This window comes from Mustela putorius, unplaced genomic scaffold (assembly GCF_011764305.1).
Source record: "Mustela putorius furo isolate JIRA1106 unplaced genomic scaffold, ASM1176430v1.1 tig00003834_pilon_pilon_pilon, whole genome shotgun sequence".
NCBI classification, from domain to species: domain Eukaryota; kingdom Metazoa; phylum Chordata; class Mammalia; order Carnivora; family Mustelidae; genus Mustela; species Mustela putorius.
This window is the reverse complement of record NW_025421987.1, coordinates 27,745,174-27,770,617: the sequence shown is the minus strand read 5'-3', so window position 1 is coordinate 27,770,617 and position 25,444 is coordinate 27,745,174. Positions and strand designations below refer to the sequence as shown.

At 37.3% G+C, this 25,444-nt stretch overlaps 1 protein-coding gene across 1 annotated transcript in view; it reads left to right on the top strand.

Moving 5' to 3' along the window:
• IMPG2 (interphotoreceptor matrix proteoglycan 2) overlaps positions 1 to 25,444 on the top strand; it is an 86,848-nt gene that overhangs the window by 34,147 nt on the left and 27,257 nt on the right. Inside the window, exons 7-11 of the mRNA XM_013045606.2 lie at positions 1,149 to 1,310; positions 5,265 to 5,323; positions 7,378 to 7,398; positions 13,595 to 13,839; positions 18,150 to 18,235. Coding sequence (XP_012901060.1) covers positions 1,149 to 1,310; positions 5,265 to 5,323; positions 7,378 to 7,398; positions 13,595 to 13,839; positions 18,150 to 18,235 — 573 coding nt within the window. The remainder of the gene's footprint in view (positions 1 to 1,148; positions 1,311 to 5,264; positions 5,324 to 7,377; positions 7,399 to 13,594; positions 13,840 to 18,149; positions 18,236 to 25,444) is intronic.

Here is a 25,444-nt window from a genome sequence, read left to right as displayed (position 1 = left end):
AGGACCCCTTAGGCTAGCAAGTCTTCCATTCCAACCCCTTGTGTATCACAATGGAGGGTGGATTAGCTCAAGTATATCTTCCACATAGCAGTTCTTACCTTAGTGTTGTAGTAGTGATATTTTCTTTCCCTCATTCTACATTTACTAATTGGAATTCTTCTTTAAGACACTGTTGTCGCTTCCCATTTATTTATTAAATCATGTATTTCTATCAATATGAATCCATGGATACTTATTTTATTCTTTGGATTATAATCCATTATTTATTTTGTTCAAATTGTTGGAGCTTTGGCCACTAGAAGACCTGGATTTTAATGTTACAGAGTACAAAAAGATTATTGATACAGTTTCAACTTCCATGTAGTCACTAATCTTTAAGAAACCACAACTTGTTGAATTTGGTGTACTATCTAAAAAGAATCTCCACAATTATCTGAAAAGGTTGTTAATGTAATTCTCCCTTCCCTAATACTTTTCTTCATGTATTTCAACTAAAGCAGTGTATTATAACTGATGGAATGTGGAAACAGATACGAAAATCCAGTCTTCTTATTAAGCCAACCAAATTAAAGAACTTATAAAAATATAAACAGTGTTACTCTTCTCATTCATTTTTATTTTGCAAAATGTTTTTCCTTTCTATAGCATGAGGAATGTATTATTTTTTAAATGAATTAATAAATATTTTTAAAATTTCCCCTTCAAATTTTTGTCTGATAAATATCTATGGATAAAATCCACAAAAACCACATTTCTTTGTGTTTTGAATGATTTTTAAGAGTCTAAACGGGTCCTAAGACCAAAAAGTTTGAGAACAATACTCCTAGGCTATTTTTAGATGATACTATTAGCATAGTCAACTCTTTTTAAACTCACAGATAATGTGATAGAAAATGGTCAACTTTGAAGGTTTTCTGTCTTTCCTTGAAGTAGCCATTGTGTGTTCAAAGGAATGTACAAATGCATGGCAATTTTAATGTTTTCCTATGTCTTAAAGTCCATCCTATTAGTTCCAAAGTCAAATATTGTATAAAAGGTCATCATTAGAAGTTTCTTTTGACACAGTGTCTGATATGTACTGATCAGTAGATATTTGTTGATTTCATGAGTAAACATCGACATTTATTGTTTTTTCTCTAAAAATCCAGATTAGCAATGAAATTGAGAATATGATAGAAGAATCCACAAAACCAGCAACTGAGCAGATTGCAGAATTCAGTATACACCTTCTGGGAGAGCAATACAGGGAAGAACTACAGGATCCTTCCAACTTCCACCACCAGCACCTTGTGGAAGAGTTTATTTCAGAGGTAGATGATTTTGGGTTTGTTTTTCCTTCTTTTCTTTTCTTTTTTCTCTTCTTTCTTTCCCTCCCTTCTTCCTTCCTTCCTTCCTTCCTTCCTTCCTTCCTTCCTTCCTTCCTTTCTCTCTCTCTTTCTAATTAACAAGACATTTTCCTGGGGTTGTAAATTTCCCATAGTCACAAGACTGGTTAAAGGTAGGTTAAGGAATTAAGCTTTTCTATTTGCTTCAGAGGGCTGCGACTTAGCTATTTCTTCAGAACACTCTGTAAAAAGGTCACAGAAAGGCAGATGAGTTTATTTAATTGAAGCAAAATCTGACACACCTTTACCATCTGCTAACAAATAAATACTGTTTCCAAACTTCTGCTGCATAGCCAAAGAAGAATGTGTTCAATGGCATGGTTTTGACTTGACAGTATTTAGAGAAATTAGTATGTTTAAGGAACTACACACATTGTATTGTTTTTCTTGAAGGATCATTACATTTAATTTGTTTTAATTTCCAATTAAAATTCTTTTTCTAAACTGAAAAAATTGGGGGCAGTCAACACATAAGTAGTACACAGTACCGAGTTCAAAAGGACAAAAGAGTATCTGGTGAAATGTAAAGTTCCCTCCTATCTCTGTTCTCCGGTTGGAGGTGTTTTTAAAAAGGTCTTTCTTTAAAGAATCATGCCTTAGACTATCCTGCAACTTTAATTTCTGGAAGAATTCTACATGGGACTTGAAGTCAGGATTCTTTCAGTCAAAAATGATCCGTACTTGGCCCACTTCTTGTGCACCTTTGCTCTGGTGTAGTAGGGCATTGAGTGCCCATCTTCCCTTTCTGTCCAGTGACAGGGCACAGCATTCCTTCCTGTTTACTTCTTTTCCTTCCCTCTTGATGGGGTTCTCCTCGCCTGAGTTTTTCAATTCCATTACATTGGACTCATTTCCTTCCCTAGACACTATGTCTAGAGGAGAAAAAGAAATGTGCATCTCTCAGCCAAACAGCATCACTGCAGCCATCCGACGTAGGGCTTGTAAGCCAGAGGATTATTTTTCCTATCTGTGTGGCCAAGTTGCAAGGCTGTATGGTTTGTAGAAGAAATGTCAGCCAGGCCAGTGGCCACCTGGCATCAGATGTCTTAGATTAGCTGTCTGGTTCTCTGTGCTCTTAGAGTTAAGGAAACTTAGTGAGCCTGAGTGTTTAGATAAACAATTGCACTAAATGACTGTGTATTTAGAGGAAGTCTAAGAAACAGTCTCAAAAACATCTCCAGCAGAGACTTTATGAGGTAGATAGCTCTTGGCTTGAGGTGATTTGGGGATCATGAAAGGTCTGGGTCTATCACGTAATGGTTTCTTTGGCATGTCTCTACAGCCCTGTCCCCTTACTTACAATGAAATGAATACCAACAGCCACTTCCTGTGTAAAGCAGCTGAGTTAGAGATTTTGTCTCTGAAAGGTTCTGTGTTTCATGCAGATTGAAGGGGGTCCCTCTAACTCTCTCCCTGCAGATTGCAGTTATAGGGACTGCTCCTTTAATATTATTTCCTAGGCAATAATATGGGAAGATATTCAGGGAAAAAGAAAGCCTGATTGGAGAGGATTGTGGTTCAGGAGCTATTACTTTTTTCTTTATGAAAAGGGTAAGATAAGCTTGGGACAACACCATGTATGATGTCAGAAAGAGAAAAGTAAGCAAGAAAGGTTAGGAGCATTGATAGCTGATGATAGCCACAGTATTAACACAGTGTCCTTGAATAGTGCCTATGGTCTAACCTGTTGCTTTCAATCTGTAAGCTCACAGCAACCATGTGGGTAAGGATCTTCTCCACTATACAAATGAGGCCAGGAGGCCAAGTAAATTATTCATAGTCATTTCAACCTCTAAGAGTAGAAAGGAAAATCAAGTCTCCTCCTTCCTTTCCAAGTGTTCCTTCCTTTATACCATATAGAATCACCTTAATTTTAGTTCAGGTGAAAAGTTAAAGTGAGCTTCACAGTTTTCCCAGTCCTGGTCTCAATTCTATAACTTTTTTATCATGAGATGGAGGAAGAAGAGGCATGTAATTCATTGGGAAGAATATTGGCTTTGGTGTTAGAAAGATTTGGATTGAATACATTCTGATTTAGTTATTTACCAAATATATGACCCTGGGCAAGTTAGTTGACATCTATCTCAATTTTCCCATATATGAAATTGGGAAAACTTGTATCTCTTGACATTTCAAAGATGAGGAGTAATATTATAAAGCACCAGGCACATAGAAGTCATTTAATAAATAATATGTATTATTAATCTTGATGTTAATAAAGTGGAATGATTCTTCCAACTGGACAGCTGTACAGTAGCTAATTAGATGTGATGAATTAGAATACTTGTACGTGGTTAGACTCAAGAGATGATAAAACTCAAAATGAGATGGGTCTAGCAATAATAATAACAACAGACAGTTGTTTAACATTTTGCAATTAATGGAATTCTTTCAGGTACATTCATTTTAATCTTATGAAAACCTATATGCTTGGTGGGCAGGGCAGTATTAGTTCTATAAAACAAGGCTTGTATGCAGTTATTTTGCCAGAAGAAACAGCTGAGAAAAACTCATTTTTGGATTCCTGTCCTGCAAGATTCCATCTCCACTTTCTTCCTACAAGAATTATGGCATTTCTCTCTTTCCTCTAAGAGAATAAAACAAGGCAAATCATCATAAGTAAAGAGTTACTTGGGTTTGGATTCTTTATCCTTAAGACATTGAGATCTTCAGTGAGCCATTTTTTTTTTTTTTTTAAATCCCACTTTCCCGATTATATTAAGACTTGGTTTTAAAAGCAGATTCCCAGAGATGGCTTGACAGTCCACTAACAACTTCTTTCCTTATTCTGATGTTGGCTCCGTAGTGACTTATCTGCTGAGACTGTCACCTTCTGAAGTGTGGGCTAAGTGTTCAATGTTGTTAAAATATGTTTTTATGCATCACCGGACTATTTTTAGATTTGTAGTCCAGTTAGCATTCTTTCCCTCTCTCCAGTCACTAAGCTCATCTTGATTTACATGGCTGGATTTTAAAGGCTCAGTGATAAAACTGGTTCCTGTAGATGTTTTATAAATTGATCTTTTAAAAAACAAAAGAGTTTATTTATTTATTTGACAGAGAAAGACACAGTAAGAGGGAATACAAACAGGGGGAGTAACAGAGGGAGAAGCAGGCTTCCTGCCAAGCAGGTAGCCTGATGTGGGGTTTGATTCCAGGACCCCAGGATCGTGACCCCAGCCGAAGGCAGACACTAATGACTAAGCCACCTCGGCGCCCCATAAATTGATCTTTTGGCCAGTTGAATTACCTGGTCAAAGCTTCATAACCTTCCTCATGACACCCGGTCAACAGGGCCTCTCTCCTGGGGGCTGAGCTTTTAGCTTGTGGACTAGTTTCTAATGTTGACTTGGCTTGCAGTTCCCCTTGTCTGGTAGGAACAGGAAACAGATGCCATCAGATACTTCACACTCACAGAAAACGAACACATGACTGTTTGTCAGTGTGTATGCTGTGGCCAGATTTCTAATCCAAACAATTACATTTAAAAATGTTGTTAAGGCTTTTTTTTGTTGTTGTTCTTGAGACTAATGTGTTTCTTTTTCTACATTTTATCCCATAAGGGAAAAAGCAGTGCTTTGCCAGTAAGAAGTTGCTTTTCATAATTTGGAAAAAAATTAATATTAAAATACATTAAAACTTTAAAAGACAAAAATGTAAAAGAAAAATATGACAGTGTTGTGTTAAAAACTATTTTCTAAAATGGTAAGCTATTATAATTTTCTTATGTAACTTTCTGCCTACGATGTATCTGTATATGTATATAAGCTTCTACTAGTTATAAACAGTGCATTTTATAGTCAACTCTTAAAAACGGTATTTCCTATGTGCTTTTCCACATTTCTACATAGCTATAAACTTTATTTTTATTTTTAACAGGTTGAAAATGCATTTACTGGGTTACCAGGCTATAAGGACATTCGTGTACTTGACTTTAGGTAAATAGATTCTAAAAATGTGCATATTTAGTAGCACTCTTTATTTCAATGTAATATCTTTTTGTGTTTATTATGTATGCTCTAAAAACAAATGAATGTTGTAATTCAATACTATTTCTGGTAAATGTGTTTTCTTAATGATAGTTTTTCAGGAGAGGAAACTGAATTAGAAAAAGGCAAAAGAATATATTCAAGGAGACCTACTAGATCTGTTGTTGGGCAGATAAGAACTTCAGAATTCATGTTTCCAGCTTGCCGTTGACAAGTTACGCTGCTTTTCCTTGGCAATGAGGGGAGCCTGAAGTCACATTAGAGATTATCTTGGCTTCCTACTAAATCTTGTCAGTGTTCTGCTGAGGTGACTTTGACATCTTACTGTAAGGCCATTCTGGAGGGGATGCATTTGTCTTCATTTCAAACATAACAGTTCTAAGTAAATCAGAGGCCTCTTTTTAAGACATCTCTTCTCTGCTTAAAACAGCACAATACTTGTCAGTGTTTTCTGAGTGAATGCTTTGTATCAGGGACTTTATATTCCTGAGCTAACTTAATCAGAATAAATATTATTATTAATACTCATTTTGCAGAGAGCAAACAGGTTTAAAAGGATGAAGTATTAGCCTGAAGTCAGAAAGTTTGTAAATTAGCGGTGGGAGAGGGATTTTGACACCTGGTTGCTGCCTTTACAGCTCTTACTCTTAAACCCCATGCCAGACTCAGTACTGGGAAGGTTTGGAGCATTTGGAGAATAGTTGTGACCCAGCTGTTGCATTCAGGGGAGCATGAGTAAGGGAACCGTGTAACTTCAAAGCATAATCTCCATTGGGCCTACATCTTACCTTTGGCATATTCTCTAATCACAACTTCGGGGTTTACCAGAAATACTAGCAAGCACTTACATAGTAGTTACAGTATGCCAGGATCATATCTATATAACTCATTTATTCCCAGCAACCATGCTATGAGATAGTTATTAGTATCTTCTTTTTTTGTTTGTTTGTTGTTGTTGTTCCAATAAGGACACCAGAGCACAGGGAATTTCAATAATTTACCCAAAGACACTCAGCTAGTTATCTGTGCAGGGCAGAGGGCAAGCATGGTAAATTGACCCACCACCTACTCTCATACCCTGACCTGTCCCCAGTTCAACCTTAGCACTTCTCATAGAATACTGCCTCCAGTTTGACTAAAGCTCATAGGAGAACCCAAGAATGTGAAGCCCTTGAAGACCTCTCTCATCTGGCAGCACATAAAAGGCAACATGGCCAACTTCCCTGGGTTGAAATCCTGCTTTTGGCACTTCTGGCTGGATGATTTTAGATAAATTACACATTTTAAAAGTTTCATTTATGTAAAAAAGAGAATTTACTATTAATTCTGATTTACCAAAAATACTTTTGAAATGCTGGGTAAATTATGTAGCTTCTTTGTTCCTTAGTTTCTTTCCTGTAAAATGGGGACTCTAATGGTCCTTAATAATCTTAATGACGATTCAATGAATGAATGAATTAATTTTTATAAAACACTTAGCACAGTTTTCTGGCACATGGGAAGATCTATTGTCTGCTACATAAAATAAATAAATATTAAAGGCCATACAATACCCTGTGTTCAGTCCTGACCTTTCCGAGTCCCTTAGTATCTTTCTGTATAACATCCAATTTTCTTTTATTTTAAATTACATGACACATTGTCTACCAAAAAAAAAAAGTGTTTCCTAATTTTGCTAAATACCAGCAACTGGAGTTGTCTGCGGATCTACTGAAAAAAAAAAAAAATTATTTACAAAGAGAAAACCTTATATGAATGGTTTAAAGATAGTAAATATTGTCAGTTTAAAGATAGTAAGTTGTCGGTTTTAAAATAAAATCTTGTCTCCCCTTTTGTTTGCTACTTTCAGTGTACATCAGTTTGTCAACATCTAATACTATGCAAACATTTTGATTTAAAGAAACATTGTAGAGGAAATAGATTAAGAACTTGCACTTTGATGAATGATGTGACAATTATAACTGTCTTAAACTCTACTTAACATGTTCAATTTTTATTTTCAGGTCCCCCAAGGAAAATGGCAGGTAGAGTACTTTTTGGTACTTTTCATACAGTCCACTGATTGAAAAGATAGTTTAGAAAATTCGGTAGCCCTAGGTCCAAGAATTGCATGGCTCAATTCTTTTATAACTTTCAAAATTAGCATCCATCTCCTTACAGATCGGGGGTTGGCAAACGTTTTTACTTAAGGGTCAGTTAGTAAATATTTTAAGCTTTTTAGGCCATTTCTTCTCTGTTGCAACCACTTAACTCAGCCATCAGATGAATATAAATATAGATAACACACTGAAAATGAATGAGCATGTCTATATTCCAATAAAAATTTATGGAAACTGAAATCTGAATTTCATGTAATTTTCACATGTCCAAAATATTGTTCTTGTTTTTATTTTTTCAACTACTTAAAAATATAAAATCTGTGAACTCATAGACCCTGGGCTGGATTTAGGTCGAAGGCTGTAGTCATAGACTGTCATAGACTGTCGACTGTTAAGTATTTGAGTTACACTTAATTTAAAACAGGAATAAAACCCACCAGTAATGTAAACACTCTCAAGGTACTATGTCTGTCATTCAATAATATAATCAAGTGTCACTTTAAGTGGTATATGAGAGGGAGAGAGCTGATCTCTGTTGTAGTTTATTTGCAAAAACAGCTGCTCTCTGGAATTTCTTAGAAAAGGCATAATATAAAAACATAGTCAATACCCTTTCTGGAGGTTGCTTGTCAGTTTTTGTTTTTGGATTCAAATTTATTTAAAATTCATTTTCTCTTACAAGATTGATATGTTTAAATAGAATTCATGAAGCAAATTTATGTGTAAACTATGGATGTGTTTAGACATACAGTAATACTACCTCATCGTAATATTTTTTATTTGAAAAAAGCTTTCTGACTTCCTCATTTTTATTTATGTTATTTAAGTAAGTGTTTACTAAGTGCCTACTAATTGGACAAACCCTATACCTACAAAAATTAATAACTCGGTTTATTTCCTCTAGGAACACAGAATCTAATGAAAAGTGCTTTCAGAGATCTGTCAAATTACTGGTTCTTTCTTATTTTTTCATTTTATTTTCTTAATATCCCCTTGAGTAGTGAAAATGAGGATTAATATTCATTCTCCTTCTGGAAGTGAGGATATTTTGCCCAAGACCGACAAACTGATTTGCCATAAGTTATATAACTAGGAGGTTTCAGATATTTTGACCAAGGTACTCAGAATTTTGGTTTCTGTATTTTAAGTGTATGTAAACTGTTTTGTGTGTATATGTTATAGGTATATGTGTTGATGATCAGTACTCAACCGAAAGGCCTGATTGTTTAGTTGTTGCCTTCCTGGCATGATTAGAATATTAAAACAACCCAAACTCTCATGTTTAACCCTGAGACTTTTGGTCAGGGTTATGAGAGTTTTTGGTCATGTTATGACCAAAAGAATGATATCCAGTGACTGAGTGCTAAGTCCTCTATAGGGACACAGATACCAATATGAAGATATTAGATTTTATGAGAGAATTATTAACCTAGGTTAACAAAATTGTTCAGTATTGTCAGTTATTACCCTGTTGATGGAATTGATTCCTAACATTTTGGTATACTTGTATTCTGGACTGTGGATGAATAAATGTGTGGCACAGAAATAGTCTATTTATATAATATATAACCACTCTCTTTCTCCCTCTCTGTAAGCATTTATATCCATATGGAATTTTCTATTTGCTTTGTACCTCTCCAGGTGGACACATTATTTTAAGTTAGTAGATTACCCATTTGAAGTGAGTCAGTAATGCATCTGCCTGGTATACTTCAAAACTTCAGCTCCAGGCTTTGTAAGAAGAAATTTTATAGGATACCCGAGTTTCTCTGAAATATCTTTATTTTGGTAAAACGAAGAATGATACTATTATTTCTTACATTGAAAATCTGCATATGTCACACAGCCAATCAGGGCATTTGAGTCAAGAGAATGAGAAAGGATAAATTTCACCTCCACGTGATTGATGTTTCTGGAAATAGCTGTCAGAAAGAGAAATTTTCTTTTATATAGCAGCTGGGTTAGTCTAGTTTAGAAGATGAAAGATGGTAATACAGTGGCGGCTGGTTAACTTGGAGGTGCTGAGTGTGGAGAGCAGACAGCTTTCTTTAATCAGATTATGTTTTGTCTTCCAATGTGCATTCTGCTTCTTATGTACTTCCTTGGGCTCTTGACTTTCTTTTATTCTGTCCCTCATCCTGAGATGTCTCTCTGCTACATTTACCATGCCAGAACTCAGTCTGTTTTGGGTCATAGGGACATTCTTGGCTCCGAAGATAGATGGTTTCCTGATGCCTTCAGCATTTCTTTGAGTTCTCTTCCCAGGACAAAAACATGGTGGTGAATTGCAGCATATCTCTGAGGCATTTTATCTTCTTTAATGAATTTATCCTCGCTAAACAAGGTAGACTACAATAGAGGTGTTATTTTTATATGTCTAAGGGAAATGTTGGGAGGTGGATTATATTTTGTCAATAAAGGATAAGGCCAGTAATCTAACCCATACTACTTAATTTGCTCAGATTTCTTGATCCAGGAACATTTCTCTTAATCTTCTCCCTGTGATATTTAAAAGTCATGAAAGGAACATGGTAGAGTCTCAGTGAAGCTCTGATTCTCCTTGTCTAATTTTCTGCATAGCATGGGAATGAAATCAAGTGCTAAGTGGCACAGACATTTTTCTCCATTTTTTCCTTTATTAGTGCTTTCTGTCTTAGCATGAAATAGGTTGTGCAAAGACCCCAAGAAGCTCACCTTTCTGGAGATATAGTCATGGTCTATCCAGAGTTTAGAAAGAACATGCACTTCTTCAGGATTGGGTTCTGGTTATGAAGTAATATCTCTAAAATGATAATGCATTGGGCACCTGGATGGGTCAGTTGGTTAAGCTACTGCCTTCAGTTCAAGTTATGATCTCAAGGTCCTGGGATCCAGCCCCTCATCAGGCTCCCTGCTTAGCAAGCACTGTTTCTCCCTCTCTCTCTGCCCCTCCTTCTGCTTGTTCTCTCTACCTCTCTCAAATAAATAAATAAAATCTTTTAAAAAATGATTACTCAGATGTCACAAATGTATGAGGATAATGCTTGCTTTTTAGGGTGAAAACTTTAGAGACTTTGGTATTTAGAGACAAAATTTTTCAGATTAAGTAGGGAGTATCATACTGTCATTTAAGTGGCACAAATTTAGTTCCCTTATCTGCCTGCATTAGCGAATAAAATTGACCATTTTTTTTTTTTAAATTTTCACAAATATTAATTGAACTACTATGAGCCAAGCATTGTGCTGGAGGCTTGGGACACATACTGTGTGGCAAGTTCTGACCAGTAGGTGTCTCTCTTACTGTTTTATTCTTCCTCAGGGCCATCATTTTGGTTATTTTAGCATATTTTTCTGAATTTATATCTTTACAAAAGAAGATCAGGAATTACCCATGAAGCAATATATTCTGACATGAAAAATTAAGAGACTGAAAGAAGTTCTAGACAACAAGCTGATGTCTTACCACTTTGTAGAGCATTAGGATGTCAAAATACTCAGTTACTATATTTAAAGCCCCCTAAACCACCCCATTAGAAGTGGTAGCTTATCAGACCTAGGAGGAAAACCTTGTGGAAGTTACTCAGATTAGGCCAAAAACATCAAAGAGGCCTGGCTACTTGTATGGCTGGGGAGGGATGTCACTTTCATGGTGTCCTCTATAGTTCAGGGTATGAATCTGCAGGAAGCAGGCTCAGGACAGGTCCTGTACTCTCAGGAAGGACAGGTCTCTTAAGACCAATTCATGCTTACTAAATCATAAGGTATGATGCATTGTCTGGGATGCCAACTGATTTATTTAAGGCAAGAGATCTGCCAACTGACCAATTATTGCATTGTCTGGCTTATGCATTCTTTCCCTACAGAAACTTCTGTAGGGACTTTGCAAAAGTTTCCTTTGCAAGCTTGAAATAAGAGGAAAGAAGTTGGGTGATTTTTTTTTTTTTTAAAGATTTTATTTACCCATATTTGAGAGAGAAGCAGGCTCCTCACTGAGCAGAGGCTCCATTTCAGGACCCTGGGATTAGGACCTGAGCCAAAGGCAGACCTTTAGCTGCTTAACTAAGTCACCCAGGTGCCTGGAAGTTGGGTGATTTTAATGGCCAGTATCATCAAGACGTGCTAGCCTGTTGTGGCTAGAGATCTCTTTTTATAAGGAAGCCACAATACATTGGCCTGAAGATTTCTACTAAATAGTGAAATAAATTAATTGACTAATCCCTTTTCCTAGACTCAATGAGCTCATTCTTATGTTGATACTTTTTGTTCAGATTTGTGAATACCTTAATTAGACTGTAGTTTTCTTTTTATATTCAGACGAGTTTAGATTTCTATTTATTTAGTAGGTACTGGGGGCCCCTCAGTGCCAGGTACCATGCTGAACACTGGAGATGGAAACTCAAGGAGAGACTGAAAGACAGTCACTTTAAACAAAATCTTTTTACAAAATCACAGAAGCTGTATATTCTTTGATTATATATAATGATGTATAAGGAAGTTCAAAGGGAGAAGTACTTAAATTATTTGTATGCTTTGATTCGGGAGTCATTTTACTCCTACAGAATCTCTGAAGGAAGCAAATCGTTTCCATTGCCTGTCTTTCTTGAGTGTTTATCTTTGGGAAAGTAGTGTTCTTCTGTCTTCCAGAAGTATCTTGGTGTGACTTGCTGGGTCCACTTCTGATGGCTGTGTCTCATCACAGACTGGTGGGAAGCCAGGGTGATGACTAGAGCAAATGATGAATATTTTGAGCATAATGAATTTTTTAAGCATAATGAATCTTTTGAGCATAATGGATTTTTTGGGTAATAGTTTAAATAAACCTGCTGAGAGTGTAGCATAGTAGTTCAGAAATCAGGTGCTGGAGTCAGGGTGATCTGTGTTTGAATCTTGACTCTACCACTTACAAGTTTTAAAATTTTAGGCAAGTCTTGTAACTTCTTTAAAGCTCAGTTTCTTTAATAATAATCTGAAGATAATAAAACCTTCACAGGGTTATTACGAATATTAAATGATATAAAGCATATGAAATACCTGTCACATGGTAAGCACTGTTAAAATGTTAGCTTTTAGTTGTTAGAGAAATCTGAGAGACTAGAAGGAGTATTTTTATTGGCTTAAAAATTTCAGTCTAGTGTCATTTCTCCAAAATGATTATTTAAGAAAATATCAAATGGCATGTCAACTACAATTTATGTATTTTTACTCTACCCTTTATTCTAAGAAATCTCTTTGTTTGCTTATGGAAAGGTAAATAGTAAAAAAGCCCAGTCTCAGACAGTTATTTGTTAGCTCACTAAGGTTTTATTCAGCTCATTAGTGAAGGAGCCAGTGGAAAAATGAAAGCTAGTTAATAGAGCATTTGAAAAACAGAAATTTATTTGGTCAATTTGGGAAAGGTTTAGGGTAGTAAAATCATAAACTTTGGAGTCATCATTGCTACCAGGCCAGAAAAACCCCAGATAACTTCTTAATAGTTTTATTACAGTTTAGTTTCAAACTTTACAGGACTGTAAATTGTCTGGACTATCAAACAAAATTCCATCTCCTGAGAGACTTAGATAACTGTCATATTAGAAAACATTCTAGCATGATATTAAAAAAAATCACAAGTCATTAATTTGCTTTATTTCCAAGTATTTCATATTTTCCTTCCCAATAACTATGTTTTAGTAATTTAGTAATTAAGCTTCTTCATTGCTTCAGGACCCACCTCTAATCGTGGAGTACATAATCTATACAACAACAATAAGAAAGAGAGATGAGAGGATTACCCCTTGTTGGATGTAGTTAGAAGATTTTGTTTTGTTTTTTTAAATCTGGGAAGAGAAATGCTAATAGGGAAAGAAGGAGGCTGGCTATTAGTGGAGAGGAACTGTTGGCTCTGAAGGAGGAAAGAAGCAGGGAGAAGAACAGGTTTACATCATATAATAAAGGGTTGAGAGCTATGAACCTCTGTTCTCTCAGAAGCAGGAAGGGATGGCAAAAGGTTGTCCAGGGTCTGCAGAGAATGGTTGTGGAATCCATGCTTTTTGAACCTCCCCCAGCCCCCCATCAGGTGTAGTGTTTGTACTCCATGGTTTCAAAGCTCCTTTCTTTGTGCTTCCTTAGCAGGGCCTAATCTGTCCTCTCTTTCCATCCATAGTGGCATAGATGTTCATTATGCAGTTACCTTCAATGGTGAGGCTATCAGCAATACCACCTGGGACCTGATTAGCCTTCATTCCAACAAGGTGGAAAACCATGGTCTTGTGGAACTGGATGATAAACCCACTGCTGTTTATGCAATTAGTAACTTCAGAGATTATATTGCTGAGACACTGCATCAGAATTTTTTGATGGGGAACTCCTCTTTGAATCCAGATCCTGACTCCCTTCAGCTTATCAACGGTGAGTTGATAACCATCAAAAAGTCCTTGTACAGCTTTAGTTTCCTTTCCAGTATACTCTGGTGAAAACCCATTTCCTTAAATATCTGTGGTTCTGAGCATTCTCTAGATTGCATGAGAAAGGAGCCATCCTGGTATGAATGGAGCTTTAGCCATGCAGCTATTTGGGATAGATCAATCAGGAGCTCTTAGGAGTATTGGTAGACAAAAGGCCATAAACAGTGGGGGAAATAGGGAACAACATGGTATTTTATTAGAAATAGTTTAGGGAAATGGGAGCAGCTTATAAGAAAAAGAGAAGTAGAATCTGCAAGCATGAATTGGAACAGGTTATAGTGCTGCTGGGGCAACCAACACAGTAATTCTCCACAGGCAAATTGACTGGTGTTAAGACTTAAAAACCAGAGAGCAGGAGACAAAAGAGCAGCTCAGAGAAGCTCAGGGAAGATCTTGGTCAAAGAAGAACTGATACTGGTTGATAGGCAGAATCCCGGAGAATTCAGTCCTAAGTTTGAATTTGGATAACTGGAAAGATCCAGTTATGATCTGAAATCAAGGGTTCATCAAGGAGGGTTTGAGTACTTGGGATTTAGAGGCTAAAAAGGGATCTAGTTAATCTCAGACTAAAGTTTACTAAGAATCTGGTTACTGGGGTGCCTGGGTGGCTCAGTGGGTTAAGCCTCTGCCTTTGGCTCAGGTCATGATCTCAGGGTGCTGGGTTCAAGCCCTGTCTCAGGCTCTCTGCTCAGCAGGGAGCCAGTTTCCCCCCTCTCTCTGCCTGCCTCTCTGTCTGCATGTGGTCTCTCTCTCTCTCTCTGTGTCAAATAAATAAATAAAATCTTTAAAAAAAAGAAAAAAGAGTCCGGTTACTGGTGTTGTAACAGTTTAACTCAACAGGGACATGATGTCCTATTAAATTACCTACTCCTTCATGTTTATTTCTTTATGACATCTTCTTTCATGGGTCGTTTAGCTTTTAAGATGTTCATGGAGTATATTTTACTGAAATGATTGCATGGGAAATGTACCAGCTACCAAACAGGAAAACCCATGAATGAGAGACAATACTAACAATGATGCATTTTTATAGTCTCTTTGATTCCCACATTTTCTTAAGAGAAAAGAATCTGTATCTTTTCAGGCAGTTATCACCTAGGCCTGTGTGTGTGTGTATAAATAAACAAACACAAATACAGACGAGAGAGAAAGAGAGAGAAAAGCTTTAATGAAATTTTACTATGTATAATTCCTTACTTCCTAAAGAAGATTTTTTTTGAGGGCTTCACTAAAACTTTAAATTGCTTTTCAATTATTTTGGCTGCGAGACTGATGTTTCCTTAAAACGATAATGTGCTGAAACAGAGCCCCAAAGTGGCCTGGATGTCATATGGGCTATATAGGACTTTGAAATGGAGAAACTATTTATTTATTTATTTATTTATTTATTTATTCATCTAGCTATTTATTTATTTATTTTAAAGAGAGCATAAATTGGGGGAGAGGAAGAGGGAGACGACGAGAGAGAATCTGAAGCAGACTCCCCACTGAGTATGGGGCTTTATCTTACCACCTTGAGATCACGACCTGAACAGAAACCAAGAGCCAGAAAGCTTAACCAATGGCTCCTAAAGTGGAGAAACTCTTTCTTCGTAGATGATAGTGATAGTGGGCTATCAGTTCTAAAACATGAAAGAACCTTTGTATTTTGGAGCAGTGCAGATATCCTGGGCTTACTTTCTCATATACTTCTTTCTTGTTGTGGAATCTTGTTGGAATACCTCAGCCAGATAAAATAGTGAAAGAAGGCTTGTTATAATCTGAAATTGCTGAAGTTCTTTTGGCAAAGCTGGTATAGACTAGCTGGGAGCTACCTAAGGGGACAGCAAGTAGGCAGAAGGTTCTAGAAATCTGGATATTGGGATCTGAGAAAAAAATGAAGCTGGGAGGTCATGACCTGAAGGAGATGGGAAACTAAACTGAGCAGAAGTTACTAACACTAAGGTTATTAACGAGGGTAGTGGTGGATGGCATGGAGATTAAGGTATGCAACAGGAAAAGTGAGATTGTTTAGGAAACTAAATCCACAAACAGCTTAGGAAGGTCTTCTTTTTATGGTTGTAGAGCTAACTTCTGCAAGGTGTCCTAAAAAGGAGTTTAGCAATTGAGAATTTCTAAGCAAATTTAACAAAACTTTAGGATATACAGGAGAAACTAATTCAGGTGTATTGATCTTTCATTAGATGTATGTTTCAGTTGCACAAAATTTTGTGTCTAAATCTATTTCTATTGTCATGCCAACTCAGAATTCTGAATGGCTGTTGCTTTCTAGGTAACCTGGTCATCATTTCTTAAAGATAGATAATCCTTGATCCATGGTACTTATTTTCTATAAAGGACAAGATAGCTGAATACACTACTGAAAAAGAGTTTTGGAAAATACTTAAGTCAAATAGGGGTTTTTGCTTCTCATTGATCCCTTTTATAGCTGAATAAAGAGAGATTCTGCTTCTGTTTTTAGTGCATACACCAGATCAAATCGTGGCAATCCTTATTTTTCTTTCTTTAGCTTTTATAGATTCCCTTTCCCCTTCAGGCAAATCAGTTTCTTCTTTGTATCCCATACATTGTATATATGCCACTCACATCATTTTATAATTTGTATGTATCTCTCTGACATAGGGAATACTTGCATAGGAGAAGCTTGACTTTATTAATGTTTATAGTCTCAACTTTATCAAAGTCTGTAGTAACTAGCAAGGATTCAGTAAGCCTTTGTTGAATTATGTTATATATTCTGCTATCTTACCTTTATTGCTCTTTAATATTGGTATAGAGGTAAACTCTCTGGTGTCCTAACCCATTTTTCAAAGATACTTTCTGTCAAAGAGGAAATCTTTTTTTTTTTTTTTTTAAAGATTTTATTTATTTCTTTGACAGAGAGATAGAGAACACAAGTAAGCAGAGCAGAGGGAGAGAAAGATGCAGGCTCTCTGTGGAGCAGGGAGCCTGATGCAGGGCTCAACCCCAGGACCCTGGGATCATGACCTGAGCCAAAGGTAGCCACTTAACCAACTGAACCACCCACGCGCCCGAGGAAATAATTTTTTATAATTCTTAGTATCAAGCAAATAAGTTGGAAGTTCAGTTTAACATCCTTATTAAAATGACAAAAAAAAAAACCAACTTAAAAATATCTGCTTTACAGGAATCTTGAAAAGAGTAAATAATGCTTGAAGGAAGAAAAAGAAATAATATAGGAACGTCTTAAATGTAATAATGAGAATATTTTATGTTGGAGTCTTATAAATCAGATAGATTTTGTTAATACTAATGCCGGCAGGCCAGGTTCAAGGACCCAGAGAGGGCCCCACAGTAACAGCCAAGAGCGTCCTTGGTGACATGCAGGATAAACATCAAGCACAAGCTGCAGGAAGGGAGAGAGCAGAGTTTATTGAAGATATATATAGAGAGAGCAGATACAAACACAGTATCTGGGAAACTTGGAAAGGGAGACAGTTATGTCTTTACTTGGGGTCTGGGGTTTTTAGTGAGGACTGTAGTCTGGTGTACATGTCCTCTCAGGCATCTGGGAACCAGCTAGAACAAGGACAGTGTCCCAGATGTCCTTCATAAGCCTCCTATTCCCGGGAGCCAGGAAGTCTTGGCATTGAGATGTTTGGTGCTTGTGGTCTGGAATACACATACGATGGCCTTGTCACGTCATTCTCCCATGGCCCTTCCTTTGATGTTATCTGTTGTGCTGGAAGACTCTAAAAAAATCGTTAACTTCTTGTCCCTTACAAGGAGGACATATACTGTTCCATGAGGCATGTGTAAAGTGAGAGTACAGGTCCTAGTAAGAACAGAAGCAGGAAAAAGAGGAAAAAGCAGATTTTTATGGAGTCTTTCAGTTTCCCTATCTCAGTATAAGTAAAATATCTGAATAAAATAACAACACTTTATGGGGCACCTGGGTGGTTGAGTGGGTTAAGCCTCTGCTTTCGGCTCAGGTCATGATCTCAGGGTCCTGGGATCGAGCCCCACATCTGGCTCTTTGCTCAAGAGGGAGCCTGCTTCCCCCTCTCTTTCTGCCTGTATCTCTGCCTATTTATGATCTCTCTCTCTCTCTCTGTGTGAAATAAATAAATAAAATCTTTAAAGAAAAATTAAGAAAAAACCCACCATTTTCTAAGCAAGTCTCCCTTATCTGTTGTGCCAAGATCTAAACTATTAAAAAGGAACAGCCTGGTTTTTAGTTGTCCCTGAAGCTCATATACAATATTGCCTCAATTAAAAATGTTCTTTCTTCAGTGAGAGGAGTTTTACTTCCTGAAACTGAAGACCTAGTTTGGAACACCCAAAGCTCAAGTCTTCCGTCAACCCCACCATCCATTCTGGTAAGTATGTTTCTATGTTTTATGCCTAGAATCAGGCCTTCAAACTTCTCTTCTTTATACATTCACCTGCTTACTTTGGCATCGTGAATTTCCTGAGCTGTTCCTATTTCAAATATTTTCTTACATCATCCTTGGAACATTATTCACAGTTGTCAGCTCCAGAGTCCGAAGTATTGGTTCAGAAAATTTAAGCCTTCTGCTGTAATTAAATGAAGTCTGCACTGGTTAATTGCCAAGCTCTACATGTGGTATAAACCTTACTTATGGTTTATGATTATTTGGTAATAATTAAATTATAAGTACCTACTGAGTTGTTCTCTAAAAGTTACTCAGAAGTAGTTTTTATAGCCAAGACTATAAATCGATGTACATAGGTACATAGAGTATAGATTTGTGTTCTGAAGATTGTATTGAAGAAAAATGTCAGACTCCAAAGCATATAGAATAGCGTGTGTATGGGAGAAAGAAAGAATAAAAATAGCAGCCAGCCGACAAATGACAGGGATTCAAAATCAGGACTCCTTTTAATCTGTACTGAAAACATTCCCATTTGCACAGAAACATCATGGAATGAATGTTCCTTTTTGTTTTTACCACCCAGCTCTCTTGGGTGATCCTTTATCCCCTTCAAACCCCTCCACTTGTCACTTCACCCATAGAGAGGCATCTAGTACCCCGAGACACGACCTGGGTACAAAGCATTTGTGAATCTTTTGTTACCACATAGAGTAGGGGGATTCCCTTCTACATTCCCTACTCCTATTCCCCTGAGACTTTTCTGTCTCATAGACGCTTTTTGAAATACCTGTTTCTTGACTTTAATCTTGCAATGAACATTTGCAAAGTCGACCCCAAATTCACTTAGCCATTAATACAAGCAGCCATTTCTTATACTTCATTATAGAGCAGCTCAGTATTGAAATGTGGTGTCATTAGAAATACTCCTTTCACAGAGTTCCATATTGGAGAAAGAAGGTAGTGGGGATTGACACTAGAAATTACATTATTTGGTGTTTATTTATTCAATCACTTATTCATTCCTTCAAAAGTATTTATCATGTGCTTTTCACATGCCAAATGCTGGGGAAACTAAGATGAATAAAGGTGTGGGTTTGCCCTCATGAAGTTTCCAGTCTGGTAGACAGACTTTTCCACAGGTAAGGTGATGCAGTGGTAGGAGTCCATCCTGAATGCAGTGGCAGAGGTTGGTGATTCGCTGTAAACATGGCACCACTAGTCTTCAGTCCTCACCCTATTCGTCTCAGGCTTCTCTAACCACAGAATGATGTTGTAAAGATAGGAATTTCTATATGAGCCAGAGGTTGCAAGCTGGAAACCAGCCAGCTGGATCCAGCTGTAAGCATGTACTTTGGAGCCAATTTTTTTTTTTTTTAAGATTTAATTTATTTATTTGACAGACAGCAAGAGAAGGAGCACAAGCAGAAGGAGTGGGAGAGGAAGAAGCAGACTTCCTGCTGCACAGGGAGCCTGATGCAGGGCTCAATCCCAGGAAGCTGGGCTCTTGACCTAAACCAAAGGCAGACACTGAATGATTGAGCCATCCAAGCACCCCCCTGGGGCCAAATTTTTTAAAAAGCTAACATATAACAATTAAGATATTTTTGCAAGAAAATGTAGATTTCCAACTTCTTTTGAAAACCAGGAAGATCTGGTATTCTTAGGCTGATGTCTCCCTGTTACAGTAGTTAAAGTAGTTAAGGTTTGGCTGAAAGGGCCTTGTCCTTTAATGAAGATAAGCACTGACTAAACGGGCTCACGTGGTGTCTGCAATTTGGCTCCATTTGCATAAAAGCCAACCCCTCAGCTTTTTGAATAGTGCTAACTGTGGGGGCGTTCAGTGACAGTTTGAGGAGACAGTGGGATTGTTAATGGACGATAATTAGACATGAAGAAAAAGAATGATTAATTAGAAGTGTGTGGCTATTGATTTTCCTTCTTTTTGGGTGGCAAACTGTTAAGATTTTGTTCTTTTATAGAAAGGAGGTTAAATTTTTTTTACAGATTTGATTTTTAGAAATTGAGGTAAAAATGTTGGGATATTGAATTTGACACCTTTTGGCATCCTAACTTGGAAAATCGCATGTTGCACAGTATGCTTTCTATAGCACTAGCAGGCTTTTCAATTGGCATTCACAGAAGTGAAATTGGGCCAGTGTAAGTTAATGTGCTACACCAAACTAAAAGAATTCTTGAGTTGAATTTGTTACTATGGGAACATCTATTCCCATAAAAATAAATGAAGTGCTATTACTGGCATATAGATGTTATACCTTTCGCAATGTATGACAAAGCTTCATTGCCATGCCATTTTTTAGAGGGCACTTATTTGGAGTAGAAGGTCATCCTTATTTAAAAAGTCAGGTTGTGGTAGTTCAGTCAGTTAAGCGTCTGACTCTTAGTTTCATCTCGGTTCACAATCTCAGAGTCTTAAATTGGAGCCCCACCTCAGGCTCCCACTCAGGGTGGAGGAGTCTATTTGAGATTCTGTCTCTCCCTCTGCCTTTGTGCCCTGTCCTCCCACTCGTGCTGTCTTTCTCTGATTAAAAAAAAAAAAAAAAAATCAAGTTGCCTACTTTCACTTTTTATGTGGCCTATTTATGACTTGACTTTTATTAGAGATATTCTGTATTACTTTTAATTTTCATGGAATGAAAAGGCATTTCATTTGTAGATATACTGAAATTGTGTATATTGTTGGAGAATTTCTTTTTCATTAAGGATGGGGCTGTTTTCCTAACGTGTGTCAAGTCATAAGATCTGTCTGATAAAACTCAATTTTTTCAACACAGGTTAAAGTGCTTAAACATTTCACTTGGCATTTTGAAAAAATTCACATGTAGAATTTGAAAGGGTGTAAATATGTCTGACTCAGCTGGATGAATGTATGGTTTTAACACATCTCTAGATGTGGTTTTAGAGTGAATTCCCTGGTATGGTATGATTGTCATCATCCTAATTAATTTTTTGTGGAACAAACTTGGCATTGAGCAAATGGCCTTCTTGCTTCTCCTTGAATGCATTTGTGGTTTTAGATACTAGAAAAAGAAACGGGAAGGAAAAATGTTTTCAGTCTATACAACCTCCATATTCAACATAGTAGATATTTACATATTAGAAAATGGGCTTTCCTCTCTCTCTTTGCTCTGTTTACCTGGGTCTTACAGACCTGTGGACATAGGCTAACCTGAGTAAGAATGGACTGCCAAGGCTGTTCTAGTTTCTCCTCTGGGAATCCTTTCGCCTTCTGGTGATATATACTTATACGTATCTTTCAATGAACAGTCTGGTATAGTGGGCAAAGCACTGGGACTGAGAACTCTAGAAACTCAGGAGTGTAGTTCTGATTTTTTTTCTCAATTTTCTGTGACTGTGGGCATTTCACTTCCATGAGACTCAGTTTCTTATCTTCATTAGGCAAGGTTAAACTACATGATTCATGATTCCTATTCTAGGGGTGCCTGGGTGGCTCAGTGGGTTAAAGACTCTGCCTTCAGCTCAGGTCATGATCTCAGGGTCCTGGGATTGAGCCCTGCATTGGGCTCTCCGCTCAGCAGGGAGCCTGCTTCCCCCTCTCTCTGTGCCTGCCTCTCTGCCTACTTGTGATCGCTCTCTGTCAAATAAATAAATAAAATCTTAAAAAAAAAAAGATTCCTATTCTAAAATGTGACATGTCTGTTTTATTCACATATTTGCACACACTCACCCCTCTAACATGGTTCTGAGAGTCAGTTTTCAATATGTGAGGTGGGAGTGTTCCCACACAGCACCATGTAATTCTCCAGACACCAGCTGGGTGTTCAAGGATTCAATTCAATTCTGACAATATCTCCTCAGAGATAGCATCAGATTCCACAGGTTAAAGGTTCAGTTCTGTAAGACTGTACCTCCCTGTCCACTTCCACTTCAGACACCAGTTGTTGCAAGCCTACATTGCTACCTGTGCTTTTGACCAACCAGCTATAAATCACAGGTTCCCATGACCTCTTTCTCAAGTTTGGTTAATTTGCTAGGATGGCTCACAGAACTCAAACATTTTATTTTCCAAATTACTGATTTGTTATAAAAGATAAAATTCAGAACAGCCTGATAGAAGAGATGCATAGGACAAGGTATGTGTAAGGGGTGCAGAGCTTGCAAGCCCTCACCAGGTATGCTGCTCTCAGGCTTCTCTAGGTGTTCACTAAGCCAGGCTCTTTGGACTCTATCCTTGGATTTTTATGGAGGCTTCCTTAGAGAAGTATGATCAATTAAATCATCAGCCATTGGTAACTGATTCAACCTCCAGCCCCTCTCGCCTCCATGGAGGTCCCAGGGTGGGACTGGAAATTCCAACCCCTTAATCACATGGTTGGCTTTATTGGCAACAAGTATCCATCCATAAGTGCCCTCTAAAAGTTACTCCATTAACATAACAAAAGACACTTTAATAACTCTCAACACTTAGGCAATTCCAAGGGTTTTGGGATCTGTGAGCCAGGAATTATAGACACTAAAACCAGATATATATATTTATAAATTACAATATCATACCTCTTTTTCTAATATAAGATTTATAAACCAAAGGAAAGTCTTTTAAGAACCTGAGTTTTGGGCAAGACAAAAGCTGGTAATTTTTCTTAATTTGTTTTCCTTTCCCACTCTGGACTTCAATTTGTTGACTTTTCATTTATCTGGAACTGAACTCTTGCTCTTTCCATTGGGACCATTCTTTTTTTCCTTCCCAAGTTTACTGTGATATAATATTATATAAGTTTAAGGTGTACATGATGATTTGGTACACTTATTGGGAAATGATTACCATGGTAGGGTTAGTTAACACTTCATCACCTCACATAATTACCTTTTCTTTTTCTTTTTCTTTTTTTTTTGTGGTGAGATGAAATGAAAACATTTAAGATCTCTCTTAGCAATTTAAATGAAAACATTTAAGATCTCTCTTAGCAATTTTCAAGTATGTAATACAGCATTGTTAATTATAGTCACCATGTTTAACATTAGATTTCCAGAACTTATTCATCTTATAACTGGATGTTGTACCCTGGGACCCACATCTCCTCACTTCCCCAACCCCCCGCAACCCATGGAAATCATTATTCTTGTCTCTATTTATGAGAGTTCCGCTTTTTTAGATTCCACATATAAGTCACATCAGGCAGTATTTGTCTTTCTCTGTCTAGTTCATATCACTTAGCATAATATCCTTAAGATCCATCCATGTTGTCACAAACAGCAGGATTTCCTTCTTCCTCATGGGTGAAAAGTATTCCTCTGTGTGTATGTGTGTGTGTGTGTGTGTGCACCGCATCTTCTATTACCATTCATCCTCTGATAGATACTTAGGTTGTTTTCATATCTTGGCTATTGTGAATAATGCTGGAGTGAACAAAGGGGTGTTGGTATCTCTTTGATATACTGATTTCATTTCCTTTGTGTAAGTATCCAGAAATGAGATTACTCTATCATATGGTGGTTTTATTTTTAATTTTTTGAGGAAACTCTCTATTGTTTATCATAATAGCTGTATATTCCCACCAATATGAACAGGGTTCTCTTTTTCCCATATCATTGCCACACCTATTATCTCTTGCCTTTTTGATATTAGCAATTTTGACAGGTGTGAGGTAATGTCTCATTGTGGTTTTGATTTGCATTTCCCTGACAATTAACATCTTTGAACATCTTTTTATATACTTACGGCCATTTGTAGGTCTTTTTGGAAAAATATCTATTCAAATCCTCTGCCCATTTTTATTTTTTTTAATTTTTATTTTTTTTAATCAAATTATTTTTCCAGTGTTTCAAGATTCATTGTTCATGCACCACACCCAGTGCTCCATGCAATACGTGCACTCCCCAATACCCACCACCAGGCTCACCCAACCCCCCACCCTCCTCCCCTCCAAAACCTGCAGTTTGTTTCTCAGAGTCCACAGTCTCCCATGGTTCATCTCCTCCTCCGATTTCCCCCAACTCACTTCTCCTTTCCAACTCCCAATATCCTCCATGTTATTCTTTATGCTCCACAAGTAAGTGAAACCATGTGATAATTGACTTTCTCTGCTTGACTTATTTCACTCAGTATAATCTCCTCCAGTCCCATCAATGTTGATACAAAGTTGGGTATTCATCCTTTCTGCTGGAGGCATAAGACTCCATAGTGTATATGGACCATATCTTCCTTATCCATTCATCTGTAGAAGGGCATATTGGCTCTTTCCACAGTTTGGTGACCTTGGCTATTGCTGCTATGAACATAGGGGTACTGATGGCCCTACTTTTCACTACATCTGTATCTTTGGGGTAGATACCCAGTAGTGCAGTTTCAGGGTCATAGGGTAGCGCTATTTTTAATTTTAAGGAATCTCCGCACTGTTTTCCAAAGTGGCTGTACCAACTTGCATTCCCACCAACAGTGTAAGAGGGTTCCTCTTTCTCTACATCCTCTCCAACACATGTTATTTCTTGTCCTGTTAATTTTGGGCCATTCTAACTGGTGTAATGTGGTATCCCAATGTGGTTTTGATTTGAATCTTTCTGATGGCTAATAATGATGAAAATTTTTCTAAGTGTCTGTTAGCCATTTGTATGTCTTCTTTGGAGAAGCATCTGTTCATGTCTTCTGACCATTTTTTTGATGTGATTATCTGTTTTGTGTGGGTTGAGTTTGAGGAGTTCTGTATAGATCTTGGATATCAGCCCTTTGTTGGTAGTGTCATTTGCGAATAACTTCTCCCATTCTCTGGGTTGCCTCTTTGTCTATTGACTGTTAACTTTGCTTTGCAGAAGCTTTTGATCTTGATGAAGTCCCAAAAGTTCACTTTTGCTTTTGTTTCCCTTGCCTTTGGAGATATGTCTTGGAAGAAGATGCAGTGGCTGATGTCGAATAATACTGCCTATATTCTTCTCTAGGATTTTGATAGATTCCTGCCACACGTTGAGGTCTTTTTTCCATTTCGAGTTTATCTTTGTGTATGGTGTAAGAGAATGGTCAAATTTCATTCTTCTATACATAACTGTCAAATTTTCCCAGCACCATTTACTGAAGAGACTGTCTTTTTACCACTGGATATTTTTACCTGCTTTGTCGAAGATTAATTAATTGATCAGAGAGTTGTGGGTCCATATCTAGGCTCTCTACTCTGTTTCACTGGTCTGTGTGTCTTTTTTTGTACCAGTACCATGCTGTCT